Raw genomic sequence first — 17,155 nt, 5'->3', positions numbered from 1 at the left:
AGCTACTGCTGTCCTAGAACCCTGCACACACTGGACCTATCACACACTTGTGTGTAGACCAATCAGCTGGCTGAAATTCAAATGAATCACAGGCCTGCACTCCCCACACCATTCTCTGGGTAGTGTCTGAGGCCTCCCTCCAGTATTCTGGCCCTGTGTGCTGCAGCAGAGGCACTCTTAAAATGAAGACTTGCTTTGGTGGTCCTGTAACTCTGGTCATGATTTATTTCTCAGAGAGTATGATGTGCAAAGGTCCTGTATGTGTACTCATTTGAAAAATCCTGAGTAGCATAGACAAAGTGTCTGAAAAGAAAGAGCAGCCAGGGCTGGGGATTTAGCTCCGTGGTGCCACCATCTGCCTCACAAGTGCAAGGTGCCAAGGTCAATGCCCAGTACCCCCCTCCCATGAAGACTTGCTGTGGTGGTCCTGCAACCCTGCTCTTGATTTATTTTTCAGAAAGGATGGGCTTGAAAAGCCCTGTGAATGTCCTCAGGACTTTTGTACTGAGCATTGTGGATGGAGCATTTGTCTCAAAGAAAGAGCAGCAGCAGAGCTTAGCACCCAGCAGTTGACCTATAGCATGTGCAGCAAGGTGGTCTTGACACCTGTGGCAGCAAAGGCCGTGACAAGGGTTGGCATCTAGCCTTACCTGGCATCATCTGGCAGCACCAAAATTGCTATCAGAGCTGCACCTGGCCAGTTCATGATTTCAATCTGAATTGAGAGAAAGAAACCTCTAGAGAGGGTTGTGACATTTTGGCAAGAACAAAGGGATGGCTCTTTAAAGGTGCCCAGGAATAGGAAGGACAGCAGTGATGATCAGCATAGACCTTCCTCATGGATAAGCAGCTCCCTGAAAATGTTTCACTATCTGACACCACTGCTCAGGGTCCCTCCTTGCCAAACTTAACTGTGTGATGCTCTCCACCCGAGTGACTCTGGCTACATTTCTGTTTTCTGTTCTGTTCCTGACTTTTCCTTTTTCCTTTGTCTCACTAGACATCTTTCTTCTCAATTTCAGCTTAAGGACTCTTGGATCTTGAACAGGCTTTCCCTTCAGATCCTCAATCAGGATTAATAGCCTGATTAAAATGGCCATACTATCAAATGGAATTATGAAAATGCTTGAAGCACCCTAACACCTGATTTCAAAATATGGTATAAAGCGTTGTTTATTTTTAAATTGTAATTCTTAGTCAATGTGTGCAGTACATAATAATGACATTCCTGGTGGGGAGCTGGTGCATGTACATAACACATCCTCATTTGTTTTTAAAATCTCCTTCCCATTCCCTCCCTCACGTGGAGTGGCTTTACCCAATGTACAAAAATAGATGAAGTAGGAATAAGTCCATCATCTACAGCCAACAGTTCATCAAAAAGTAGCTAAAACACACATTGAAGAAAAGAGCCTCTTTCAACAAATGATTCTGAGAAACTGAACACAACTTGCAGAAGACTGACTAGATCCTATGTCTCACCCTGTGAAAACATCAACTAAAGAGTGGACCAAAGACCTTACTATAAGACTTAAAACTCTGCCCCCGCCACCATCCCAAGCTCCTAGGGCAGGGAAACTGAGCCAGGCCCAGAACCCAGAAGAGAGCTCCCCTGCCACCATCCCAAGCTCCTAGGGCAGAGAAGGTGAGCTGTGTAGATGCCAGAAGCACCCCCCCCCCCGTAGAAATGAGAAGACAAGTAAACAAGCCTCAAAAACAGACTTCTGGATCACCTAAAGCAACCCCAAAGGGAAAAGAGATGGAACAATCTGATACTCAACCACCTGGACTCTCTGAACTGGCAACAAAAGAGGATCTGGGAAAAATGAAATCAGAAATAATCACTCAGATAACAGCAAAGATTTTGCTCATGGTGGCAAGACATGATTAATAAATCTAGAGAGGACACAGATAAAAAAATAGAGGGTCTGAGGAACATGATGGAATCCCAACATAGGAAACAAATGGAATCCATAAAACAGATGAAAACAGATTTCTAGGAGATTAAAAACTCCATCGAAAGTCTGCACAGCAGAATGAACCAATGTGAGGATAGAATTTCAGATATAGAAGAAAAGATTGCAATTAGTGAGGCAGAAAAGAAAAATTGCTTTAAAATTGTAAGGGAACATGAAAATCAATCCAGCAGCTGCTAGACCATGCAAAGAAGAATAACATAAGACTGATGTGGAGTCAATGAAGAAAGAGGAGAGAGTGCAGATGACATAAAAAACTCTTCACAGAAGTGATGGCAGAAAACTTCCCAAGGAGGGGAAACGAACTTGACCTACAGATAAGTGAGGCATATAGGATTCTGGCTAGCCTTGATTAAAAAAAAATCTACACATAGGCATATAATAGTTAGGATTCCAGAAATCCAACAGAAGAACAAAATTCTACAAGCAGTGAGAGAAAAGAAACAAATCACATACAAAGGAAAGTCCATCAGAATCACAGCAGACTTCTCAGTGCAAACCCTCAAGGCAAGAAGAGCTTGGAGTGATGTATTTCAAGCCCTAAAAGAAAACAGCCTCCAACCCAGATTGATGTACCCTGCAAAACTATCTTTCCAAATTGAGGGAGAAATAAGATACTTTCATGACAAAGAGCACCTCAGGAACTTCATGAATATCAAACCGGCACTCCAAAAAATTTTAGACAATACCCTAGGAAAAGACAGTGAGGATCACAACCCCAGGAAACCCAGCAGAATGAATGCATTGAGCGTGACAAATTAAACGCAAAGGGGGAGAATCCAACAAAAAGAAAAAGTCATGACAAGGCTTGTAAAACTTTTAACTTCATCTCCCTAATGAGTGTATAATTCAATCTTGTTATTGTACTGATTAGTATTTTTCTGATTCTAGAGTTGCACACCATTCCTTGTGCTATACTGGCTATTTATCATCTTCTTATGTCTACTTTTTAATTGGGTTGTCTATTAATGAGCTCTAAGAATTCTTTATATATTCTGGCCATAGGTTATATGCATTGTAAATATGGTCTGTTTAAGGACTACTTTTCATTTTAATGATGTCATTTAAAGTTCTAAATTTTGATGGAATCTCATTTATCAATTTTTTTCTTTTATACATCATGTCTTTTGTATCCTAGGTAGTTCTTGCCTACCCTGAATTCATAAATATTTTCCCTTATAATTTCTTCTTAAAGTTTTATACTTTTAGGCTTTCTTTTTTAGGTTCACAGATCCCTTCAAGTTATTTTCATGTATGGAATTAAAGGGTTGAGGTTAATTTTTTATATATGGACACCAGGTGTTCTAGTGCCATTTGCTGAAAACACTATCTCTTCCTTGGCTCCTGAATTGAGTTTATATTCTATAAAATGCTAATGTTTAATAATCTTTCAAAACTCAGTGGACAATATATGTGTGGTTCTATTTCTAGATTCTCTATTTTATTCAAATGATCTATATGTCTTTCTTTACACCAACACTGCCTTGATTACTGTAGCTTTAGAAGAAGTCTTAAAATTGGGTGCTAAACATCTTCCAACACTGTTTTTGTTTTTGTTTTTGGCTTTTCTGCATCCTTTGTACTCCTACATAACTTTAAAATTTCAATATGCAGTTCTTCATTTGTAGCAAGTATACACAGACCTGAATTTTTATATATACCTTATGTTTTCTAATCCTGCTAAATTCAAGTACAAGTTCTAGGGGCCCCTAGAGTTTTCTTAGTATTTTCTCTGTAGATGATCATTTCATGTACATGTAAAGATTTTGCTTCTACCTTGCCAATCCTATCCTAATTGTGTCATTTTATTGCCAGACTATTTTGGTTTGGGCCTAGTTTTCAAAGTTTAATGGACAGATGAAGAGTAAGCATATCTGCCCTTGTTCCCCACCTTAAGGAGAGAGCATTGTATCTTCTCCATTCATATAAGGCGTTCTCACTGGAAGTATGGAGTACCTGTCTTTGATCTGTTGAGAAGATTCTGTTCTACTTCTAGTCTCCTGATAGCTTTTACCATGAACAGCTGTGGAATTTAGTCCAATACTCTTTCTCCAACTACTGACAGGATCATATGGCTTTTTCCTTTTCTCTGTTAAAATGATGGCTTTTGGGGGTGGATCTTCCAATGCTGAACCAACACTGCCATCCCTATAACAAAACCACTTTCTACATACTGCCAGATCTGACTTCTAAGAGTTTGTTTTGTTAACCAAATTTCTATCTATGTTCATACTTTTTTCTTCTATTATCTTTATCCAGTTTTAGGATTAGCACAATGTTGATTTCCTAAAATGAAGGGAGAAGTGTTCCTTCTTTTTCCTGCTTTAATTGTTTGATATAATTTATCAGTTAAAATGTTTATGAGCCTGCTGTTGTCATACAGGTAGGTTTTCAAGCTAGGAATATACTTTCTTTAATAGGTGCTATTCAAATTTTATATTTCCTCCAGAGTTAATTTCATTAACTTGTCTTCCAAGGCACTTCTTAGAAGTTGTCAAATTTATTTCAAAACAGATTTTTGTAATATGCTTTTTATATCCTTTTACATTCTGTAAAATCTGTGGTAATGTCTCCTAGATCTTGATATTGTAATTTAAAAAGTGTATAACTGATATTGTGTAACAGGAAGAAAAGGTCTAAAGGTGCAGGGGAAGTGGGAGGGGTAGGGGAAAGGAAAGAAGGGAAAAGAAAAAATATGAGAAAAGGAAAAAAATGGAAACAAGGTCTTTGCAAATAAGGAAGGGTGGAGGGGGTGAAGGGAGGGCAAGGGAAGGGGAAAAAGAAGAATCAAGATACTCATGTAATGGTACAAGATCCCAATGATGAATGTAACTGTATTTTATACCTAAAATGGACCAGTAAACTTAATGGGAAAAAAAAGAAAAAAAAAGACTTAAAACTCTGAAAGCAATGGAGGAAAACACAGTGGAAACACTTCAAGATATTGGTACAAACACTGATTTCCTGAACAGGATGCAATAGCTCAGGAAATACGAGCAAGAATTGACAAATGACATTTCATGAAATTAAAGAGCTTCTGCACAACAAAGGACAGAGTAAGCAGAGCAAAGCGACAATCTGCAGAATGGGAGAATCTTAGTCAGCTGTCCATCTGACTGATGATTAATATCCAGAATATGTAAAGAGCTCAGAAAATTTAACACCAAAAGAGCAAGTGTCTCAGTCAATAAATGGGCCAAAGATCTGCACAGATACTTTCCAAAAGAAGAAGAATAGATAGTCAATAATTATGTGAAAAACTGCTCAGTGTAAGGAGCCATTTGGAAAATGCAAATCAAAACTATATTGAAATTTCTTTTCATCCCAGTCAAAATGGTTATTATAAAAAAATAAAATGTAATAAATACTGGTGAGGATGAATTTCAAATGGAACCCTTACACGTTGTTGGTGGGAATGTAAATTATTACGGTCACTGTGAAATGGAGGTTCCTTAAAAAAACGTGAAAATAAAACTAAAAGTGTAACTCCGTCATTATCCAGATTTATCATTCTGGGTTATATTGCCCAAAGTAGCTAAAGTCATCATACAAGAGATACTTTCATACCAATTTTTATCATAGCACTAGTCATCATAGGTATGTTATGGAACCATCCTAGATGCCCATCAGTGGAACAATGGATAAAGAATAAGTGGTACACAATGGACTATTGTTCTATTATAAATGGAAATAAAATCATGTCATTTTCAGGGTAATTGATGGAATTCAAGATCATTATGTATAGCAAACAAGCAGAGCATAAAGAGACAAATACCACATCTATTGTCATATATAGAATGTGGAGGGAAGCAGATGTCATGATAGGAGACAATGCACTGTTAGGGAAGGCAGAGGTGCTCAGGAGAAGACTTAGCACAGTTAGGATGTGACAAAGGGGGAATGGGTGTGATCAACACACATTATAAGCATGCAGAGAAATGTTAAAATCAGAGCCACTGTAGTGTACAATTAATATGTAGTAACAGTTATGTTAAAATAAGATAGACAGAAAGAAACAACAGCAAGAAGAAAGAAGGAAAGAAATGAGGAAGTGAGAAAGAATAAAAGAATATTTCTCACGTGCTCAAAGACATAAAAACCATGCTGCTTGCTCCTCTGTTCAGAGACCAGCTATGGAGGCCTTAGTAAGGGGCAGGCTGACTATGTGAGTCACAGTTATGGATGTTCTGAGTCCAAAGAGTTTTTCAAAACGTTGAGGTGACTGACCAAGAGAGTTGAGAGCACTTTCTTGGAATTCACAGACACTCTTTCAGGAAAGCAGATGTGATTTGCCAGTATGCTTGGATGTGTGTATGTGATTAGTCAGGAGACAGGCAGAGATTGGGCTTTTAAAGACTTTGTCCTGCTCTGCATTTGCAGTATTCTCTTCCATGCTGTCTTCACATCCTTGTTTCTCAGGGTGTAGATGAGTGGGTTGAGCAGCGGAGTGATAACACAGTAGAAGAAGGATATGAACTTGGCCTGGGAACTCTTGGCTGAAGGCTTGAGGTAAAAGAACATGCCTGGGCCAAAGTACATGGTGACCACCAGCAAGTGGGAACTGCAGGTGCTGAGTGCCTTGTGCCTGCCTTCAGCTGAGGGTAGCTTCAGTACAGCCCTAGCAATGAAGGTGTAGGAGATGACCATCATCAGGGGAGCCAGCATTCCAAATGGGATGGTCATCAAACTGATGGCCAGCTCATTAGCAGTGGTGTCCCCACAGGCCAGCTTGATGAGAATAGGCACATCACAGAAGAAGTGGTCCAGGGTGTGCTGCCCACAGAGGGGGAGCTGGATTGTGAGTGTGGTTTGAAGCAGAGAGTTCACAAGCCCGCTGGACCAGCATACTGCTGCCATCTGCACACACACCCAGACACGCATGACGAGAGTGTACTGGAGGGGCCGGCAGATGGCCACATAGCGATCAATGGCCATCATGGCCAGAACAGCACATTCACTGGAGGTTGTCCAGCAGAAAACACAGACCTGTGTGATGCAGCCCCAGGAAGTAATGGTCTTGTCTGGTCCCCACAGGTTGGCCAGCAGCTGAGGCACAATGGTGCAGGTGAGACCGAGGTCCAGCAGAGAGAGGTTGTCCAGGAAGAAGTACATGGGTGTCTGGAGTCTGGGGTCCACCAGGGAGAGGAGGATGATGGAGCTGTTCCCCACCAGGGTGAGGAGGTAGGAGACCAGGACCACTGCAGAGAGGGGCCTCTCCAGCCACGGAAACTCTGAGAAGCCCAGCAGGACAAACGTGTTGGGAAAGCTCATGTTTCCCCTTCCCATGGCATCTGTCTCTAATACATGCCTGGAAAGAAAGGGACTGGTTTTCAGGATAAATGTTACTTTTCCATTCTTTTTACACTCTCTATTTTTTTTGTTTTTTGCTTAAATTCTTTTATTGGTACATTTTAGGTATACAATACATTTACATTTATCATTGGGCGCTTGTACCTGTACATGATGTATCTTGGTTATTTTTTCCCCATTCTCTGTGCACCCTTCACCCCTCCACCCTTCCCTTTTTACAAAGACTTTGTTTCTGTTTTTTCCTTTTCTCATAATTTTTCCTTTCCCTTCTCCTCCCACTTCCCCTACCCCTTTGGACCTTTTATTCCTATTTCAAATGACCAATTATTCATTTTAATCATTTTAATCCTTATTTACACTTTCAATTTCTCATATTAGAGAAACTATTTGGTATTTACACATGTGTGTCCTATTTATTTCACTTAAGAGTATGGCCTCAATACGCATCCATTTAGCTATAAATGACTCTAGTTTCTCCTCTCTCTCTGTTAATAGTGTATATTTGTGACATAAAATTCACATTCAGGTGCAAATCTTGTGAACATTTTTCTGCCAGACTTCACCCTGCCCTGGGATTGGTGTTTATTTTGGCTATCCCTCTCTTATTTTTTTTCCCCAAATCTCTCTTGTGATAAGATACATGCAACATGAAATGTACTAAGTCATGAACTTTTAAGCATGTAGCTCAATGGAATTTAAATTCAATGGAATTGAAAATGTTAACATTGAAAATATTAACAACCATCACCACCACCCATTTCCTGAATGTTTTCATCATGCAAAGTCAGTTTTTGCCTGTTAAACGTCTCCTTGCCCTCCCCTACCACAGAAATCCCTCTTGTATTGTCTGTCTACATTCATTTCATTACACTACACTAGAAAAAAAGCAGCATTCATGTTTTTGTGATATGCTATTATGCTTATATCATAGTCTTAAAATTCCTCTTTTGTGAAAGATAGAAATATGTATATATGCATGTCTATATGCATGTATATTATATATGTACTCAAACCTGTGTTTACAGGCTCATCTCCCAGTGGAGGCACACATTATCTCCACTTTATTGCTACCATGACTGATGCTCCTTCCCACATCCCTGTCCAATGCCTCCTTAGACCCTGCTTTCCACGTCCTTGAGTGCTCAGAAGGGACCTCTCTGCATCCTAAGGTGACCCTAGGTCAATTCTGTGGGGAACAGCTGTGCTCTTCTGCTCCGCTGCTGTGCTGTTTTCCTTCCTCCACCAGGGCATCAGGGCTCCAGCTGTCCAATTCTGGGCGGCTCTGCTGTGTTTGGTGTTTTTTCTTTGAATATATATTATTGGCTTTTTGTACACCACACCATCTGCTCTAACTTGTTTTGCATCCCCAAGTAGACTAAGACATCTTCTTCACTCTTCTGTCTCTCACTCCCTTACTTGTGCTGCAATCGTTTTCATCTCATGTTTACACAAACTTTTTCATCTCAAACATAAAATTACATACCTGAGAAATATTTTCATATATTGGGCACTATGAAGAATAGTTTTTATGTCATAAACATGAGGAATATGTTTGAACTGTTTTCAAGAACAAAGACCAGACTTTGGAAACATAATGTCATGAAGACAGAAGCCCTATGAATTGCAGTTTTATATTGTGCTACGAACAATACTGTATTCTTTATTTCCATATTTTTTTGAAAAAAACTGAGTCACAGTAGCATCACTAAGTCCAATCCATCTTACTCAGGAAAGTGAATCTTAGCCCCTTTTCTGAGCTTTGTCACCAAGCACTTAGAGAGCAGCACCCTGGGTGAGGACACAAGGTGAATGGTTCAGATTCATGGATGTTACTGATACATAGTTTGAATCAACTGAAGATGCATAGTCATCAAGCATTCTGGAGAGTCAGAAAAATATCACCAGACATGAGGGGCAAATATATCATCAAAGTTTCAGAAAGTGAGGAAGCGGAAGCTTGGGAAAAAATACTGTTTCATGTTAAATGAATGGGAAACTAGAGAAGAGCAGTGAAGAAAATGTTTGTAAGCCTCTCGAGAGAGCGTGGTCAGTAGTATCAAAAGCAAGTGACTCTAACTGAGGAGGAACAGTAAGCTTATCTGTAAAATGAGGTTTGATCTTGTGGGCACTGTGGATATGGGTGGATATTTGATACAGGGAATAGGGCACAGTGTTTGCATCTGGAGTAGCACTGTCCCAGTCCAGGCAAGACAGCCAGACACAGTGGCCCTGGGGATGTCAGCACCTTGATTCTCAGTCTTCTTGCACAAAAGGGCAAGAAATCACACTCACCATAGGTTGGAGAAGACTCAGTGGACTGACAGCATGGATGGGAACAGAAGGCATGTGGGCAGTTGTGACTTCCACATTCTCAACATGAATTTCCTTGTAAGCAATAAAAGACTAACAGGAAAGCATGACCCATAATAGTACACAAGAGTCAATGTGGGAGGAGAGAGGCTGTGTAACCGTGGCCAACTTGTGGCTTTCTGGTCTTCAACACATGAGGAGCCTGCATGCCTTAGTGAGCTTCCAAGAGCGCCTCCCTCTCCTCATCTCTAGGCCAAGGGTGGGCATGTCGCACACACAGTTTGCACTTGGTCAGTGGGGTAAGGAATGCACACCAGTGAGGCCAGAGCAGAGGAAGGTGGAGCAGAGCCCCTGGGCCATGCACAGGAGAGCAGAGTGTCAGCAGGACAGAGCCAGGGTTCCCTGAGGCCAGGGTCTGTCTCCTCCTCACTGCCTCCCTAAGGACTGCCCAATATGCAGGAGGCAGAGCTGCAGGGACAGCACCCTCAGGCTGTGTGGTGTCAGAGAGGACAGTGAGGGAACACTCTGCTTCACATGTACCTGCTCCTCACAGGAGAGGGGATTTGTCCAGATTATGCGAAGCTGAAGAATATATTCATTGTATGCTGTGAAATTGTCTCTGACACATGTATGTCTCTCTGTGTTCATATTTGTTGGTTTGTACAACATTTACAGGTGGATTTTAAGCAGTTGCACTGCGCTGCAGGAGAAGTTGTTGACTCGTGCCTGGAAATGTGCTTTTGGACTGTTGGGAGAGGCATGGACACTGTCTTCCTTACATGGGGCCTCATGTGCAGGACAGGAAAACATACTCTAGGGCCGGGGATTTAGCTCAGTGGTTCCACCACCTGACTCTAAAATATTTTCAGTAGGAACTTAGATGAAAACCCATGGAAGTATTTTTTATATAAATAAATGTATATATTATCAGGGTTATTTATTTACTTAAGTTGACAACTATATTTGTGTATTATATAAAACATGTGTATATTATCTTGTGACTAATCAAAAATAGAGTCCTTGGGCCGAGGATTTAGTTCAGTAGTTCCAGCGCCTGCCTCGAAAGCACAAGGACCCGAGTTCGATCCCTGGTACCAAAAAACCCCCAGAAAACAAAAACCAAAAACCAAAAAACAAAAATAGAGTCCTTGGCTTTTCCTCTTTTCTGGCTGTAGTTTGCTGTCACCTTTTGGGCCACCATCTCTCAATGCTACCTCTCTACCACTGCCTGCCTTTGATACCCACCACTCTACTCTCTGCCTCAATGCTATCAGCCTTTTCAAATTCCAAATTCAAGTGAGACCCTGTGTATTTGTCTCTCCCATCCCAGATGTTGGAGTGACTGATGTAGAAAAGACAGATAATAAATGTGGCCAGGGCTGTGGGGAGGGAACCCAGGTACATGGGGTGTGCATCAGTACAGCTACTGTGGAAAACAACATGTGTTAAACTCTAACTGCCTACTGTGGGATCAGTCATTTCCCCTGTGAACAACATAACTGAGGACATGAGGCAGGGTGTAGAGGAATTGTCTGCACATCACTGCAGCATTATTCAAAATAGAGAGGGCTGAGAACTGACCCAAGTGTTTGTCAGTGGCAGAATGGGTGCAGATGTGGTGTGTAGGAACAATAGCACAGTAATCAGCAGAAGAGAAAATCCTGCACTGGGACAGGTGGGTAAACCTGGGAGCCATTACCTTATGTGAGACTAGCCAGACATGGAAAGACAAATTTTGTTGGAAAGAACGTTCTCTGTTGAAAAACACCACTGGACAAATTTGGTTTAGTTGATTCAGGATCTTTGGGGAATAGTAAACTTCTTCATGAAATTCAGGACTGAATGAAGTCCTTCACTGGCTTACCTTGCTCCATCGTGTCAGGCTTGTTATCACTGGGACGGTTCTGTCTCCAAAGATGTGCACCAGCCCGTTCCCCATGATAGCCTTTTAGGAGGATGCTCAGAAATCTCAGTCCTCATTTAAAAGTCCATAGGGACCCTCCAAACTCCCATGTCACAGCCAGGCCCACCGCGGATGTGACACTATGCAGCCCCATGCTTTTCCTACCCAACGCCATCTCCACTGGTTGCTTTCACCTCCCCCTGGCCCCTTGCGCAGCTGGCTTCTCTCCCTGCCTCCCAGCTGCCCCTTGGAATGCGCGACTCCTGTGACCCCTGCACCCGCACGGGCTCCTGTGTGAATCCTCCCAGGCCTGCCCTCTCTGCCGCCAGGAGTGACTGTGAATTCCTGCACCATAGCGGTCACTCTCTCCACTGCCTTTCTGCCTGTGAGCACCTTGGGATTTCAACCTGAGTTTGTTTTCCTGCCTTCCTAGCACTTTGTTTCGTCTCTAACAATTATGTAATAAATGCATAAATTAACACTCTTCATAATGATATTTCTTCCACTAGTCACACAGGCTTTGTTCTATTTTTCTCCTCAATTTTATCCAACACTCTAAACTCATTGAAAATTTAGCTGTTCTCAAGTTGTTTGCCTTTGTCATCACTTAGAGCACAGGGTGACAAGTTTTCCATCCTGCATTGCTCTGTTACCTCACATCCAGAGCAATGCTTCATGTGTACGAGAGGAGTAGTGTTTGCTGGTTTGTTTTATTTTATCTCCTTGTGGTGTCCTTTGCTACTGGTGTTTCTTTTACAACTCATTTTGAAAATGTATTCAGTTTTTCTGTCTTCATCTCTTCTTGGACATGAAAATCTGTGTGTTGATAGTATGTTTGGAATTGCAATTATGTTATTAGTGATTATTTCCTTAATAAGTTCATTGTGGTTGTTTTGAATTTAGCCCCATTACCCAGAAGAGCCCAGGCTCATCAGGTAAGTGAAAGAACGTTTGCTCTGCTTCTGTGAGACTCACTGGAGGAGAAGGAGGTTAGCAAGCTACTCAGGGACAACCCGGACTCCACTCACTCACCTTGAAATGAAGGAGGAATAGACCCACGAATGAGAGGCCAGGGGTAGAGAGTTGGGCTGGCTCTAGTGAGGCAGGTTCTCTTCAGATCTTGGGGTTTCATAAGAGCAAGGTGGGTGTGATCAGAATCCAGGCAGGACAGAGAGAGAGAGAGAGAGAGAGAGAGAGAGAGAGAGAGAGAGAGAGAGAGAGAGAGAGAGAGAGAGAGAGTGATGAGTAGCAGCTCCTGAGGTCGCCTGGCTCAGCTCCTCTGAGACCTGAGCTAGTGCAGGGAGACCATTAACTCAGGGCCTCTGGTGTAGAGATGAGCACTACAGGGAATCCCCTCTTCTGTTTTGTTTGTCTATAGAATCACCTCGCCTGTGTGAGATGATGACAGGACCCTGAGACAGTATGCTTCCCATAGAGATGGATGCACATGGAGTCTTAGCCACCTTGCGCTGGTCCCATGGCTCTCTATGAGAGATTGTGCATAGTGCAGACTGATGCCACTGCAGGGGAATTTTCATCTAAAAGTTTCACAGTTAATCACATCTGAAGCAGTACACTTTACGTGGAAACACAACACTTCTGTAGCACATGGAGGAGCACTTTTAAAAAATATATTTATTGGTACATTTCATGTATACAATACATTTACATTTATCATTGGGTGCTTGTACCTGTACATGATGTATCTTGGTTCTTATTTTTTCTCCCATTACCTGTGCACCCTTCACCCTCACCACCCTTCCCTATTTACATAGATTTTGTTTACATTTTTGTTTCTTTTCTTATCATTTTTCCTTTCCTTTCTTCCCTTTTCCCTTCCCCTCCCACCACACCTCCACCTTTGGACCGTTTCCTATTTCAAATTATCAATTATTCATTTTAATCATTTTCATCCTTATTTACACTTTCAGTTTCTCACACTAGAGAAACTATTCGGTATTTACACATGTGTGTCCTATTTATTTTACTTAAGAGTATGGCCTCAATATGCATCCATTTAGCTATAAATGCCTCTAGTTTCTCATTCTTTATGGCTGAGTAGTACTCCATTTTATTAAAAACACCACATCTTCTTTATCCAGTTTCCAATTGATGGGCACTTGGGCTGTTTCCAAGCTTTAGCTATTACAAACTGTGCCACTATAAACATAGGTGCACCTATATCGCTGTGGTATGATTCTTTCAATTATTTGGGGAAGATACCCAGCAGGGGAATAGCTGGGTCAAATGGAAACTGTAGTCCCAGTTCTTTGAGGTATCTCCATAAAGATTTTCACAGTGGTTGCACCAGTCTGCACTCCCACCAACAATGGAGAAGGGTTCCTTTCTCTCCACAACCCTGCCAGCATTTGTTATTGGTTGATTTCTTGATAGCAGACATTCTTTGTGGAGTGAGGTGGAATCTCAGTGTTGTTTTCATCTGCATCTCTCGAATAACCAGTGATGTCGAACATTTTTTCATATACTTATTTGCTGTTTTTACTTCTTTGTCTGAGAAATGTCTGTTCATCTCAGATGCCCATTTTTGAATTGGGTCTTTGAATTTGGGGGCCTGATTTTTTTCAATTCTTCATATATTCTCAATATTAGACCTTTGTCTGAGGTACACCTGTTAAAAATTTTTTTCCCACATTGTAGGTTGTCTCTTAGCTCTGTTGGTAGTTTCTCGTGCAGTGCAGAAGCTTTTTAATATGATGAGATCCCAGTGGTTGATTCTTTGTGCTAGCTCCCGTGCTATTGAGGATTTGTTCATAAAGTCTTTTCCTGTACCAATGTCATCAAGAGTTCTACCTAACTTATCTTCCAGCAAGTTTAGTGTTTCTGTCTTAATATTTAGATCTTGAATCCACTTTGATCTTAGTTTAGAGCACAGTGATAGGTATGGGTCTAGTTTTAATCTATGTCAGGTTGAAATCCAGTTTTTCCAACACCATTTATTAAATAGGCGATCTTTCCTCCAATGATGGTGGTTGGCTCCTTTGTCAAAGATGAGGTAGCTGAGTATGTCTGGAGTTGCTTCTGCATCTTCTAATCTATTCCATTAATCCTCAGGTCTGTTCTTTTGCCAGTACCATGCTGTTTTTATCACAGTAGCTTTGTAGTATAGTTTCAAGTTGGGGATTGTGGTACCCTGTGCCATGTCTCTGTTACTTAGAATTGCTTTTGCTATTCTAGGTCTCTACTGGTTCCAAATGAATTTTTCAATTGTTTTCTCTAGTTCCGTGAAGTATACTGTTGGAATTTCAATTGGCATTGCATTGAATCTATATAGTAGTTTTGGAAGTATGGCCATTTTCACTATATTGGTTCTTCCTACCCAGGAGCAAGGGATGTCTTTCCATTTTCTTATATCCTCCTCAATCTCCTTTTTCAGAGTGCTATAGTTTTCAGTGTAGAGGTCTTTTGCTTCCTTTGTTAGATTGATTCCTAGGTATTTCATTTTTTTGGATGCTATTGTAAAAGGAATTGTTTTCCTAACTTCTCTCTCAGTGAGTCTGTTATTTGTGTATAAGAAGGCTATTGTTTTTGAGTGTTGACCTTGTATCCAGCTACTCTACTGAATCTGTCAATTAAGTCAAAAAGTCTTTTGGCAGAGTTTTTTTGGTCTTCTAGGTAAAGTATCATATCGTCAGCAAATAAAGACAGTTTAGCTTCTTGCTTTCCTATCTTTATTCCTTTTATTTCTTTCTCTTTTCTGATTGATGTGGTTGTTTCCAGAACTATATTGAACAGGAGTGGTGATAGTGGGCATCCTTGTCTCATTCCTGATTTTAGCATGAAAGTTTTCAGTTTTTGACCATTTAGTATGATGTTGGCTGTTGGTTTTTCATAGATAGCCTTAATTAACTTGAGATGAAGACCTTCTATTCCAATTTTCTGTGGAGTTTTTATCATGAATGGGTGTTGGATTTTGTCAAATGCCTTTTCTGCTTCTATTGAGATGATCATATGGTTTTTGTCCTTGACTCTGTTAATAGAGTGTATTACATTTATTGACTTACAGATGTTGAACCATCCTTGTATCCCTGGGATAAATCCGACTTGGTCAGGGTGTATGATCTTCTTGATGACTCTCTGTTTGCCAGTATCTTATTGAGGATTTTTGCATCTATGTTCATTAGGGAGATTGGCCTGTAGTTCTCTTTTTGGGTTGGGTCTTTTCCTGGTTTTGGAATCAAAGTAACGCTTCCAGGAATGAATTTGGAAGCCTTGCTTCTCTTTCAATTTCCTCAATGAGTTTAAAGAGTAATGGTGATAGTTCTTCTTTAAATGTCTTGTAGAATTCAGCAGTGAAGCCATCAGGACCTGGGCTTTTCTTTGTTGGTAAATTTTTTATTACATTATCAGTTTCACTCATTGTAATTGGGGTGTTTAGAATTTCCATATCTTCTTCACTTAAATTTGGCAATTCGTATGTATCCAGGAATCCGCCCATTTCTTCTGTGTTTTCCATTTTATTGGAGTAGAGGTTCTCAAAGTAGATATTGATGAGCCTCTGGATTTCTGTTGTATCTGTTGTGACTTCAACTTTTTCATTCTTAATTGCATGGATTTGCACCTTTTCTTTCCTTTTTTTGATAAGGTTGGCTAAAGGTTTATTGATTTTATTTATTCTTTCAAAAAACCCACTCTTTGTTTTTTTAAAATTTTTTTCCCCCATTAACTTTATTGGTACATTTTAGGTATACAGTACAGTTACATTCATCATTGGGATCTTGTACCATTACATGAGTATCTTGGTTCTTATTTTTTCCCCCTTCCCTTGCCCTCCCTTCACCCCCTCCACCCTTCCCTATTTGCAAAGACCTTGTTTCTATTTTTTTCCTCTTCTCATATATTTTCCTTTTCTTTTTTTCCCTTCCCCTACCCCTCCCAATTCCTCTGCTCTTTTAGACCTTTTCTTCCTGTTACACAATATCAGTTATACACTTTTTAAATTACAATATTAAGATCTAGGAGACATTAGCACAGATTTTACAGAATTTAAAAGGATATAGAAAGCATATTACAAAAATCTTTTTTGAAATAAATTTGACAACTTCTAAGAAGTGCCTTGGAAGACAAGTTAATGAAGCTAACTCTGGAGGAAATATAAAATTTGAATAGCACCTATTAAAGAAAGTATATTCCTAGCTTGAAAACCTACCTATATGACAACAGCAGGCTCATAAACATTTTAACTGATAAATTATATCAAACAATTAAAGCAGAAAAAAGAAGGAACACTTCTCCCCTCATTTTAGGAACTCAACATTGTGCTAATCCTAAAACTGGATAAAGATAATAGAAGAAAAATGTATGAACATAGATAGAAATTTGTTCAACAAAACAAACTCTTAGAAGTCAGATCTGGCAGTATGTAGAAAGTGGTTTTGTTATAGGGATGGCAGTGTTGGTTCAGCATTGGAAGATCCACCCCCAAAAGCCATCATTTTAACAGAGAAAAGGAAAAAGCCATATGATCCTGTCAGTAGTTGGAGAAAGAGTATTGGACTAAATTCCACAGCTGTTCATGGTAAAAGCTATCAGGAGACTAGAAGTAGAACAGAATCTTCTCAACAGATCAAAGACAGGTACTCCATACTTCCAGTGAGAACGCCTTATATGAATGGAGAAGATACAATGCTCTCTCCTT

General features: G+C 40.4%; 1 protein-coding gene across 1 annotated transcript; it reads right to left on the bottom strand.

The window, feature by feature from the left end:
- Nucleotides 1-6,273: 6,273 nt before the first annotated feature.
- On the bottom strand, nt 6,274-7,262 carry LOC147826532 (olfactory receptor 2G3-like). The gene has a single exon (XM_087181019.1). It carries the CDS (start codon nt 7,260-7,262, stop codon nt 6,300-6,302), a length of 963 nt encoding a protein of 320 aa, XP_087037145.1. The 3' UTR covers nt 6,274-6,299.
- Between the last annotated feature and the right edge of the window lie 9,893 nt (nt 7,263-17,155).

This window comes from Heterocephalus glaber, unplaced genomic scaffold (genome assembly GCF_053883595.1).
Source record: "Heterocephalus glaber isolate CG9 unplaced genomic scaffold, H.glaber_assembly_v1.0 deba00001466, whole genome shotgun sequence".
Lineage (NCBI taxonomy): Eukaryota > Metazoa > Chordata > Mammalia > Rodentia > Bathyergidae > Heterocephalus > Heterocephalus glaber.
This window is presented reverse-complemented; position numbering and strand designations above follow the sequence as displayed.

Coding starts and splice junctions, on each gene's coding strand:
- LOC147826532 (XM_087181019.1), bottom strand. CDS start 7,262: ATGGGAAGGGGAAACATGAGCTTTCCCAACACGTTTGTCCTGCTGGGC.